At 40.5% G+C, this 13,131-nt stretch overlaps 1 protein-coding gene across 2 annotated transcripts in view; it reads left to right on the top strand.

The window, feature by feature from the left end:
• VEGFD (vascular endothelial growth factor D) overlaps window positions 1–12,733 on the top strand; it is a 33,350-nt gene extending 20,617 nt beyond the window's left edge. Inside the window, exons 2-8 of one of the 2 annotated variants that reach the window (XM_027832706.3) lie at window positions 310–520; window positions 4,048–4,238; window positions 6,058–6,206; window positions 7,504–7,601; window positions 10,344–10,539; window positions 11,875–11,957; window positions 12,050–12,733. In XM_027832706.3, the coding sequence (XP_027688507.1) occupies window positions 310–520; window positions 4,048–4,238; window positions 6,058–6,206; window positions 7,504–7,601; window positions 10,344–10,539; window positions 11,875–11,957; window positions 12,050–12,240 (1,119 nt within the window). In that variant the 3' untranslated portion in view covers window positions 12,241–12,733. The remainder of the gene's footprint in view (window positions 1–309; window positions 521–4,047; window positions 4,239–6,057; window positions 6,207–7,503; window positions 7,602–10,343; window positions 10,540–11,874; window positions 11,958–12,049) is intronic. The other variant, XM_007070500.3, reaches the window with a different exon arrangement.
• Window positions 12,734–13,131: the final 398 nt, after the last annotated feature.

Here is a 13,131-nt window from a genome sequence, read left to right as displayed (position 1 = left end):
AGAACCCCTGTATTTCTATATAGAGTCCTGGAACATGACACCTTCTCACAAATGGGGGTATTTTATTAATACTGACATCAGGCAACAAGGTGAATTGGGCCCTATAGGTACAATTCTGCCTTTGGGGTGGAAGAGTTATATCATTCCAGCAGGAGCTCCAGCAGGCTTTGTGTCTCAGGTAAGCGCAATGTCTCCTGGAGCTGCCTCACTGTAAGGAAAATGCTGTTTTTTGAAAGTGTTGTTCTTATATGCTGCATTCTGTACACATTGCAAGTGCACTGCCCTTCTGATGTTCCTCTTTCGTCGCAGAGGGCATCTCTGTCAGCATTGGAACGGTCAGAACAGCTGATAAGGAACGCAGCCAGTCTGGAAGAGCTGCTTCGAATCACTCACGCGGAGGACTGGAAGCTGTGGAAATGCAGACTAAAACTCAAAAGCCTCTCCCATTTAGATTCCAGATCTGCATCGCATCGCTCCACCAGATTTGCTGCTGCTTTCTATGACATTGAGACACTGAGAGGTAAGTGTGTGGTTGTTCATGAATCATCAACATCATCTTCAGGATCACCAAGCACATCTGTGACTAGGAGTTAAATAAACAGGCATTCTTAGAATAGATCAACTTCAGAGGGGAAATGGTGAACAAGGAAAGCGATATCATATGAAGGAACGTGTTAGGCGACAGCCTGCATACGTCTCCCTGGTTTATGGTCAGAGCTGGTTTAGTGCTCTCTGTACACAAGCCAAAGAAAAGATATATGAAATATGGATTTGCCAGTCAACAAAACAAGAGGAGAAGTAAACATGCAGGAATGGCTTGGAAAGGCTGGCTGAGGGGGACTGCCAACAGCAAAATGTTAAGTCATGGAATTTGCCTGCAGGCAGAAACAAATGAGCTTTACAGAAAGCATTGGAATTTCTACTTTTATGAGCTGTGTTCTGATATAAGACACCTCATCAGCAGAGAGGTTGCCACCAATATGTATGGGTGAGAGCTATTTAGCAAGGAGGTACTGCCTTGATCTTCTTTAAGAGGTCTGAGAAAATCTATCTGGAGAGTAGAAGTAGGTGCTGAAACAAAAACAGACTTAATACCTGAATGAGATGTAGGTTAGTCATAATCTAGATCCCCACTTAGAATGAATTAAAATACAACTCCCTTCAAATGAGAGAATCAAGATTTAATCTAAGTTCATTGAACTCAAACAAAGAGACAGTGATTGTTCCTTGATGAAGTGAATAGATATTATATGACATACCCTTATTATACAAGCTGTGAAGTAACAAGGTGTAAAAGATCTGTTCCTTTTATTGTGCAGTCCTGAACTTGATATGATGTGACTACAACCAGAATATTCACTTCCCTGTGTGGAAGCCAGAAAACAGTGATCCTATTCCCGTATGACTTCTAGGATATTTGCAGTCCCTCTTTCACATCTTTGCTGACACTTTCACATCTTTTGCTTATTCATCTCTGAGCTGGAGCACAAAGACACAGACCAAAATGCCCTCACTAAATTAGCTTTTAGATGATTGAATGGGATTTAGAGTCAGAGTCAGAATTTAAGGCCAGAAGGGGCTACCAACAGTCTGACCTTCTGTATATCACAGGCCACCAACCGCCACCCAGCACTCGCACACTAAACCCAACAACTAGAATTAGACCAAAGTACTACAACCCTCAAGCAACTTAACTATTGTGTGCCACAGGCAAAGGACAGGAGGGACCAAATTGCACCAGCACCTGAGGCCTCTCCAATGGCAGGGAATTGATTTAGTGAGAGATGCTTACATGAGCCAAGCAAGCAACCAACACCATATGCTGCAGAAGGCGGTGAACCCACACATGGTCTCTGCCAGTCTGACCCTGTGGAAAATCTCTTCCTGACCCTGAGTATGACAGTGAGTCCAACTCTGAGCATCTGAGCAAGGCTCATCAGCCAAGCACCAGAGAGAGAATTCTGAGCACCAATCCACCCTATCCTGTGTCCAATCTCCATCTGTAGCAATTTCTGTTGCTTCAGAGGAAGGAGACCAAAAAAAGCAGAATACATTAGCGAAAAAATATCATTTCCTGACCAATGCAGGTGACTGGCTGAAGGAACATAAGACATAAACCAGAGACCCGCCCAGGACTACCAAGAGCAGTTGTGCACCACCAAAGGCAACCCTGTCACACAATTCCATTCAGATTTGTCAAGCCCTGTCTTAAAACTAACTACGTTGTTTGTTGCCCCCACAATTCCTATTGGAAAGCCATTCCAGAGCCTCTCTCCTCTGATGGCTAGATACCTTCTAATTTCCAACCCAAATTTATTCTTGTGCCAACATTTTTCTTAAACTTAAATAGCTCTTCTCCCTTCCTGGTGTTTACCATCCTGACCTACTTAAGAAAAGTGTTCCCACCACTCGCAGAATTTATTTTAAAGACAACAAAATCCTAGTACATCATGATCTGAGAACGCCTGGAGGGGATAGTTAAAGGACATGGAATTTATCTATGCACCTTTAAGAATTATGCACAGAAGCATTAGCAGTCATGATCCAGTCATTGTACTGAACTAATGTCCAGTGCCAGTTGCTAGGTTTTTCTATAGAAAACTTGAAATCAACCTTTAGGTTTCTCATTTAGTGAAACAGCAAGATTGCAGACAACTGATAATCCTCCATTTGTCCACACAACGACACAACAGATGAGCCCAGCAAGTGGCACTGGTGCAGTGTATGGCAATAGACTTTTATCAACACCTAAAAGTAACATAACTGCTCAGCTAATAAGGTTAGAAGAACAGTCACCCTCTCGAAAGAGTAACAAGTGTAAACAGATGAATCAATAGTCTACAGATGTCCTTTACTTGTGCCATCTGGAGGAACTGTTAGCTTTCTTTTCCCTTTAAAATCTAACTCCAGATACAGAGCTGCCAAATATCCCCGCCAAATCCAGGTGAGAAAATAATTTAAATTCAAATAATTAAAATTTGTGGTAGAAAAATCCTGTTAGGTGGTCTTCCCCATCTTCTAAGGCAGAATTATTCCAAGGCCAACTCTATTAATGTTTTAATATGCCCTGAATCACCACAGAATCTGACTGAGCACCTATTAAAATCATACACATAAACTTATATTTCTCTTCCCCTCTCCCAGTCATCAGGGACTGATCTCTGTCTATGGTGTATGTTTTATTTTAATGTGGTGGTATTGTGTGAAGACTAGGTCAAAGACGTAGATGCTCATCACCCCATTGCTTGTCTCTCTTTACTGGTTCCCCATGAACTACCAGGGCAAATTCAAGGTTTTGTTCTTCATCTTCATCTTACCTGAGCTCCATGAATATGTAACTCTCACATGGAAGAGATCAGAATGACCACAAACCTCAGTGCTTGCAGAACAAAATGTAAAACCCACTTCTCTGACCTAGTCTCCCTACAACACCTCAGTTTTTCAAAGTGATTAAATAGTGGGAGAATGTGTGCTTGAAGAGTATTTCTGTTATGCAGGTGACATCTTGAATGATTATGTGCACACAATTAAATTAGTTTGGAGAGCACATTGTTTTCTACTTTAACTGGAAACCTAAAGTCAGATTCTGATCTTGATACACTGGTATCAAATGGAATAACTCTATTGACTCTAATGCAGTTACTCCAGGTTTACACTGCTGTAATGAAAATCAGAATCCATGCCCCAAAGTCCTAATTGCACAATGGCAAATAAATGGATCCTAGGCCAAGATGTTTAAAAGTGACTGGTGATTTTGGGTGTCCAATTTGAGACATCTTGATGGGGCCTGATTTTAAGAAAGCACTGAGCACCTCCCTCTGAAAATCAGGTTCCTTTAAAGTGCCACAAGCTGGGTATCCAAAAATGGAGGCACTCAAATACACTGGTCATGTTTTAATGTCTTTGCTTATCGGTGAGATCCTGTCCCTATTGAAGTCAATGGGAGTTTTGCCATTGGATTCCACCCCAGACCTGCTTACTGTGCCTTTTTAACTGAATGCAGTTATTATTTTTTAATACTGTTCATAATGATTGTGCTTTCTGCAGTCATAGATGAGGAATGGCAAAAAACTCAGTGTGTGCCAAGGGAGACCTGCGTGGAAGTTGCCAAAGAGCTAGGTACAACCACCAACAAGTTCTTTAAGCCTCCCTGTGTGAATGTGTTCCGATGTGGAGGTTGCTGCAATGAGGAGAGCCTGGGCTGTATGAACACAAGCACAACTTATGTTTCAAAAACGGTAATTGAAACCATTTGTCTTCCTTCTTGCCTGTCACTGGCTCTGAAACAAAGTGAGGGAAGAGGATGCTGGGCCTCTGAAAGCCAGTTATGGAGATACCTGAGGATACAGCTATTCTCTACAGTCATAATGATAAGAATACATTTGTATTGATACAGAGTGAATAAGGCCTGGTGAATGATGATTTAGTGCCATTTTATACCCACTTTACACAAGTATACATGACGAAACCCGGTTCACAGCAGTGGAGAATAAGTTCATGTGAATGGACTATGGTCTCATGTAGCGTTAACGAGTTTAATTCTTCTTTATTCTATAGTTATTGAGACCTGGGATTGCCTGATGCTAGTGGCTCATGGAGACTCCCAGCACCACTGACCTAATAGATTCTGTAGGAAATCTGATGTGTAGTGCCTCAGAGATAAGTTCTAAATTTTGAAAATTGTGACCAGTGACAAAAGAAAAGTGACTAGTGGTTTTAGGTGTCTCATCGTTTGGGTGCCCTGCTTCACATGCCTTAAAGAAGCTTGATTTTTCCAAGTGTTGTGCAGCTTCTCTTTGAAAATCAGGTGCCCTCAATACAAATGCCTTAGGTTTTCAGTGCCCAAAATCATAAATTGCTTTTGAACATGTAGGCTTAAATCAAGAGCCAGATACTGACTGCTAAGTAGCAACAGGCAGCAAATAACCTGAATTTTGCAGGCAGCACTATTAATTTACAGTTGTTAAAACTTTATGCCTTTATAGAGATGCATTAAATTCTACTTATGAAAAGTTTTTGCACTGGTACAAAATTCATGGACAATTGTTTAAAGAGAAAGTTAAAATATTCCTGGAACAAGCATTCTAAACCAGTGGTCTTGATCCACCTCTGTTATTCCAGTTGTGTATCCGTGTAATTCCATTGATTTCAGTGGAGTTGTGCTGGAATAAAACTGGAGTAACGCAATGGTGAATTAGGCCCAATACCTTCTATGTGCAGGAGGTCAGACTAGATGATCATAATGATCCCTTCTGACCTAAATATCTATGAATCTGTGTAGATGTTTGTTAATCAGTTCTATTTCACATCAGGAGGAGAGCGCTCTTATGAGCTGTTGTATGTATACCACAGATGTCTGACTAACTCAGAGGTCTGGGTTAGGCTAGAAATCATTTATTTATTCATGTAGTTATGCTTGGAGCAGTAGTTCATAAGTCTGTTAAAAAACTAAACTTTATTCAATTCTGCGGAGTGTAACATTCTTTTAACTTCCTTCAAAATAGCTATTTTCAAAAACCTTTTGAGTACATTCTGTTCCCAGATACAACCATATAAATCCAGAATCATTCTACTAAAGTCAATTAAGTTACTCCAGACTTACATCAGTGTTACTGAGAACAGAATTGTTCCCTGAGCTCTTTATTTCTTTACAGAAAAATTGTAGGCTTCATGGCGAAACATCCACTGGAGGTTGAGACAGAGATGATAAATGAGTCTCTATATAAGTGATTGAGGTTACATTGCTAATGTATGTGAAAACAAGTTCCAGTCATCTACATGTTTTTCAGCTTTATTCCTGAAACATACTGTTGATTGCTCAGCAAATGATATTTACAATATATTATTTTGTTAGCCCTGGGTTGACTAAGCTGATCAGTTCCTAGCTCAGTGGGCATTGCTTAATTTTCCCTTTTGGTTAACTTAGGTCAGACCTGTGGTGGCTACCAGAAGAAAAGAGGAAGGGCAAGGGGGGGAAATGGCAGTGGGGAGGAAGCTGGCATTTAAAAGATTTTAAGCTGTATAATAGAAACTGAACAGCATATTTCATTCTCCTAGCTCTTTGAGATTTCAGTTCCTTTGACAAGTGTACCAGAGCCAGTGCCAGTCAAAATTGCCAACCACACACGTTGTAGATGCTTATCAACTGCTCAGCATCACCAATATGCCATCATACGAAGATCTGTCCAGTACCCAGAGGAGGATGGGTAAGGCTCTGTAATATTTTGTAAAGACACAGAGTATATTGCATTAACTAGGAAGTTCTTTTATTTTAAGTCATTCACTACTGGTTTTTTCCATCTTTTGCTTTCCCACTAGTTTTCAAACATCCTGGGTATTCTTCAAACTTATAGAGCCAAACTCAAGCCTGCTGTAAACAGGTTTAGTCTGCACATATTTGGCAGCCAGATTGAGGCCACAATTCAGCAATTACCTAACTAGAAGCACTTGGGTAAGCCCATCGCAGTTAATGTACCTACTCATCTCCTTAAAGTTAGGCCCGTTCCTAACTTGTGCATCATTGGATTGGGACATCAGTGCAGACTGCCACAGTGTTCCTATCTAGGGTAATATGACACCATGCTTAATTTGTAATGAAAGAGGTGCCAGGGCTCAAGCAATTTTTTTACTTTCATAACATGGCAAGCCCAGAGGCGCCAGGGCTATGAACTGCCAAGCCTAGAGGTGCTGAGGCTCAGCCCTAGCAAGCCCTGGCATAAATTAAGCACTGCTATTGCCATTAATTCACATAATACAGTTGACAGGTCTGGCAGTAAATACTTGTCTTGAGCACACTAACTGACTAGTGTTTTTCAGGTTTCAGAGTAGCAGCTGTGTTAGTCTGTATCCGCAAAAAGAACAGGAGTACTTGTGGCACCTTAGAGACTAACAAATTTATTAGAGCATAAGCTTTCGTGGGCTACAGCTCACTTCATCAGATGAATAGAATGGAACATATAGTAAGAAAATATATATATATATATATAATTTTCTTACTATATGTTCCATATATTTACATACAGAGAAGGTGCAAGTTGCCATACAAACTGTAAGAGGCTAATTAATTAAGATGAGCTATTATCAGGAGAAAAAAACTTTTGTAGTGATAATCAAGATGGCCCATTTAGACAGTTGAGAAGAAGGTGTGAGGATACTTAACATGGGGAAATAGATTCAATATGTGTAATGACCCAGCCACTCCCAGTCTCTATTCAAACCCAAGTTAATGGTATCTAGTTTGCATATTAATTCAAGCTCAGCAGTTTCTCCTTGGAGTCTGTTTATAGAAGCTTTTCTGTTGCAGAATTGCCACCCTTAAGTCTTTTACTGAGTGGCCGAGAGGTTGAAGTGTTTTCCTACCAGTTTTGGAACGTTATGATTCCTGATGTCAGATTTGTGTCCATTTATTCTTTTGCGTAGAGACTGTCCGGTTTGGCCAATGTACATGGCAGAGTTCTTGTGAAGCTTTTTTCAAATACCTGACCATATTGTTTTTCCTTCTAGTTGCCCCTTTACCAACAAACTTTGTCACAGCGGCTTGATATGGGACAGCAACAAATGTGAATGCGTGGTAGATAAAGAACATCCTGGCAGAAGGGAAGGTAAAAGTAGTATTGTTGACTGACATTTCTGCAGCCACCATCTCTATCCGAAGGGGCTTGATAAAGTTCTCTCCGTTTTCTCATTGAGATTTCTCTTGGATTCTAAATCAGTAGACTGCATTGCCTTATTATATAGCACTCTAGTTGTAAACACACACACAAATGGTGTTACCTCATCTCATTTTCTTCTGAGCATTTTTGCCTTTTCATATTAGCAATGGGACTAAGGAATAGCAATGTATTGGAAGGAATTAATGTAGCTGGCAATCACTCTGAATTGTCATTGTACACAGATGACTTAGTCGTTTGTTTAGGGGGCTTTCAACTTAGTATCCCCCATCTATTTGCCTGTATTCAAGAAATGTTCATGTTTTTCTGGGTTTAAAATAAATTGGCAAAGATATTACCGCACAAATTCAGGGCTACGTTCTACCTTCATATATAGTGCACACATGAAAACCTGACTGAAATCAGTAGGGTCGTATGAATAAAAATGTGCAGAGTGTGGACTTCTGCCCCCAGTAATTCGAGAGTTTGATCCTGCAAACCATTCCTCACATGATTGGTTCTTATAGGCTAGACATGGCATCAATTGCACTTGAGAGGAAATGTGCTTGAGAGACACCCTCTGAGGCATAATGCTTCCTGTGGTCCCCTCATGTGTCGGGGAAGGAGGGAATGTTTCACTCAAGCCTTTTACAGGCTCTTTGTTCTCTTTCCCCTTGTGCCCAGCTCGTTCCCTGGCTGGCAAGTTGGCACTCAGGGTTGAGCTGTGACTTGCTCCCTCTCTCCTCAGTCCTCACCCAGTGTATGGAGAGAGTTATGCATGCAGGCAAGACCAGGGCACACTCTCTATGATACCAATGGGGCTACTTGTGAGAGTAAGGTGCTCTGTTAGGCTACTGGATACAAACTGAACAGAATAAAGTTAGTAGCAATGATATGTAGACGTGACTTCTAAGAAAGCATCCATCTTGGTATATAACCATACGGTCATTATCAGCTATTGCTTCCTTCCTGTTTTCTTGGTGGAGAACAGTTGAATCCATAAAAGAAATCAACTGAAAACTTTCCTTGGGGAAAATAAACAAACTGCTATAAATCTAAAGAATCTTTCCAGATGAACATATTGAGAGGTATTAAAATCTCCCTAAATACCATACAATATTTATATTCAGGTGGGAAATAATGGGAATCTAATATACCTGGACTACATGGACACAGAAGAAAATCTTGTCTTTCTAGATGATCTTACATTCAACAAAATAAAGAATACAAACCAGTAATAAAAGCAATTTGGCAAGCATTTACATTCCTAGGCCAGTGACCTAAAATAAAACCACATAGCTCCATAAACTCTTCCTATCTAGTACACTCTCTTAGCATTAACAGACAAGAAAGCAATTTTACTGGGACACAGGTTTGTCATCCTGGATCAGATCATTAGTCCATCAAGCATGGTATCCTGGCTTTATCAGTGCTAAGTATTTGATACTTTACAGGAAGACCAAAGTGTGGGGATGAGGGGGGCACCAGGCAAACTCATATTGCACCTAACATCTAGCCATTTGTGCTATGGGCTAACAAAAGGATAAACAGAGTGACTTATAATAACTGTATTATGCCTTTTACTGATGTAAGGCAAACATTTGCAACACTGAACAATCATTTGCTGCAGTTTGACAGTAGCCTAGACAAATTATATTTTAAATAAGACCTTGAGGCTAAAGCAAAGAGAATTGAACAATCTACACCAATTAATATATGCCAAGGCTCATCACCCAAAGGGTGAAGGGCGTGGGGATCATTTCACCAGAAACTATGCAGATTTCTGTATCTTTAAATTATATTTGCTTTTTATTTTGTTTGGCTGTTAATTTCTGGTATTAAGTTAACAACGATGGAGGCTTCCCTCAAATAATGAGTATATCCTTTCTGGCCATTGAGGTCAGAGCTCAGATTCCAGAGGTCATAGTCATAGGTTAAATTTCACATTCCATAGGTTAAATCCAAGACCTACTTATAAAATTACAGGAAATTACCGTTCCAATGACACATTCTATGCTATGACCTTTAACCAGGGTGTGCTGCCAACACTTTACTAAGGGCTCTCATAAAAATCTTCACCTTTTGCCATGATAAATCTCCTGGTATGCCAGGATGTGCATGTTTGCAGAGAAGGGGTGAGGTATTTAGGAGCAGTCATTTATTTTCTGCTTTTACCATTAAAACAAAATGTTTTCACATTGCCCTCATCATATTAACCAAGAAGAGTGCTTAGCAAACAGACTTAGACTAGGCTGTACCTTGCTAGAATTGTTTATACTTTTGTTTCTGAAAAAATATACTGAGTGCATTGATTGAGAAGCACAGTGTTGTGTGTATGTTGTTTGTACTTTGTATTGGATACATGTTTGGTTTTTTAAATACCTTAAGGAGCTACTGTATTCAAAAATCAAAAAACTCCTCACAAATATTTTTTGTAGGTTGTTTGTGTCAGGGGTGATTTAGCAGTATAGCTCCCTCAGAGGCAAGGAAATCATCCCAATCTTCTCTTCAGTTTGGTGGAGGTCTCATCCAGCATATTAACTCCTAATAGAAATTCTTAGGATCAGATTCCCCCTTCATGTACACATGCATAAATCCTGGTGGTTTCAATGGAATTTCCACACATACAATCATATAATCTAAAGCAGAATCTGGGCATACAGACCTTATTGCCAAAAGATTTGTCTGTTACAGGACTCCCTCCTCTTGCTGAGCTGGCTAAGTGTGGACCACATATGGAATTTGATGAAGATAATTGTGAGTGTATCTGTAGATGGAAATGTCCCACCGATTTTTTCCAAAATAAAGAGAACTGCAGCTGCTATTTGTGTAGGGAGAGCCAGGAGAGCTGCTCTCAGAAACACAAGATATTTCATGCAGAAACTTGCAGGTATGTGTTTCTTCCCTTTCAATTTCACACCTCTTAACATAGCTGGGCAACATGAAAACCATGTTCTTTTCAATTAAGCAATACATGTGAACTTTTAAAATACAATCCACTTTTGTAGTTTTGGGGGTAGTTGTTTTTTAATGTTTGCCAGTTTTCTTTGCGGTCCCAATCGGTCCCAATCTATTGATATAGTGTCATTTAATGATGAAACCAGAGGACAGGAAGTCAAGACCCTGGGTTGTATTCTCGACTCTACCAGATACTCACTGTGTGACCCAGGGCAAGTCACTTAACAAATCAGTAAAATGGAAATAATACTTGTAGAAGGTGTGAGGTTTGTTTAGCTAAAGCACTTTGAGACCCTTGGACAATAGGTGCTACTTAAGTGAAAAGAGGAGTTGCTAATATTTGTTATGTAGTTTCTAAGCACCCTTCATGCACAGACATATTTGTTTCTAATATCTGGGGAACGATTTCTTTAACTATCTTATCTGAAGACAGTGTATGGCCCAGAGGGTTTGTGATGGGATTTGGAGCCTTTCATTTCCAGGTGGTTCAGATTCAGTCCATGTCCCTTGTGACTGACAGTCATTACCATCTGACTCCTGTGCAGTGGCCTTTGGGAAATAAGTTAATAGTCTCAATATAATTCATAGCGAACAGGTGTCCATGTGACAAAAATCATCATCACATAATACCTACCATTAAATGAGCATATTTTCTCACCACCTCAGCAGAGTACTCAAGGACTTAATGGGGGTGGGAAATTAACTATCCTTTCATGCTTAGAGATAGACCCTCTAGGTCAGGGCTGAGGTACCTTGAAGCTGTGTGGGGAAGCCTGCATTGTCTGTGTTGTATCTGTCCTGTGGATAAGCAGAGTGCTTCATCTGCAAAGATATCACTTCAGCACCATTCGGGAGTACTGCATTCACATAATTTAAAAGATATTGAACTAGAGTGGCTCCTTCACTGCTCTGAAGGGGGCTCAGAAAGAGGCGGGGGGACTGCTAGCTCCACAGTATTGCTCCCTCTCCTGGGATTCTCTATGATGTGAGGACTCTGCAGGATTTCAAGGTCAAGAGGGCATGAAGCAAGGAAACAGCTACTCTCTTCAGCATTGCCATCTGGTGGGCCCTTGGGTTTCCACGTAGGAATCTGATTAGAAATTACTTTACTCTTTAAAGCAACATTAACTTGGGGGCACTCTAGGGCTGCTACTGTGCAACTGCTGGGAAATTCAGGCAATGGCAAGACATCTTGTTAAAGAGAAGGGATGTCAGCAGAATGATGTGAAAGGGGAAGTCCTCCATGCAGATGCCTCTCTTTATCTAGGTTTGCCCTTTCATGTGGAACTACTGGACCTATCCATTCCATGTCTTCCCAATCTCCTCCCATGCAAGGGCATTACATTTTGGGTAAATATGCTAAGATGCTGAAAATATTGAAGGATATACAAGTGGAGAGCTATCACATTATCATGCCCCCCCTCTCTCTCTTTATTAAACAGCTGTGAGGACAAGTGCCCATTCCAACCCAGAACATGTTCAACTGCAAAGCCAGTGTGTACAAAGCATTGTCGTTGTCCAAAGGAGAAGAGAAGCTCTCATGGGTCACAAAGCAAAGAAAATCCTTGATCTAGCTTTCCCCCTCTCTCCCAGAAACACACTGCTTTGCAAAGTAGCTGTCACTGACTTTTAAATCATTAGTAAACATGGGACATCTTCCACATTAATCGCAGAAGAATGAATCCAGTCTGCATTTATTTATTAGATTAATCACTAACTATTAGTGGACCCTCTGGGTCATTGATAGCTGTCTTCTAATGGATAACTACAGTAGAAAGATTACCAGCTGTAGGAAAGGAAGAGTGGAAGGAGCCAACTCAACACTGTTATATGGAGGATGAGACTGGTATATGTGTAGTAGAGTGAACGTCACCGTCCAGCAGTTCAGGAATTTGAACTAAATAGTCTCTGAATTCTTAGCTAGTGCATCTCTTTGGTGAAACATTCTTCAGAGCTTCAGTGTACAGAATTTGGCTTCTAATATGTTCAGCACTGAATGATTTGATCTACTGTCCAGCTTTGATTATCATTTTGAGTTTATCATACAACTACTGTCAGATGTGCCATATTTAAATGTATATAAGAAAATAAATACTTCAGTTATTCAGTAAGCTGTTTATTATCCTATGTCATCTCAAACAAATGCATACCAAACAAAAGCAAACAAACCCACCCCACAAAAGGGTCAAGCTATGGCTTTGTTGGGTTTGTCCCCACTGGAACTGACCCCAGTCCACACCTAGCTTGGAGTAAAGACACTTGGTAAATCTGGTTGTCACAGTTTGAATAAAGGATTTCATTTCCCACACCGGTGATGGGTTTCAGTTTTGGGGGGGGGGGCTTGGCTCCTGCTGTGGTGTGTTGGTGGCACTCACACAAATACCAAAATACCCCCAGAGATTTTTCGGGAAGGCAAATTCTGTTGAGGGCTTGTTTTACTCTTAGGCTGTGATGCTATGGAAATAGAGAGTATCTTCTGAAGGCTGGAATTCACTTCACCCACATAAGACCTGAGCAATGGAGC

The sequence above is a fragment of the Chelonia mydas genome, chromosome 1 (genome assembly GCF_015237465.2).
Source record: "Chelonia mydas isolate rCheMyd1 chromosome 1, rCheMyd1.pri.v2, whole genome shotgun sequence".
NCBI lineage: Eukaryota > Metazoa > Chordata > Testudines > Cheloniidae > Chelonia > Chelonia mydas.
This window is presented reverse-complemented; position numbering and strand designations above follow the sequence as displayed.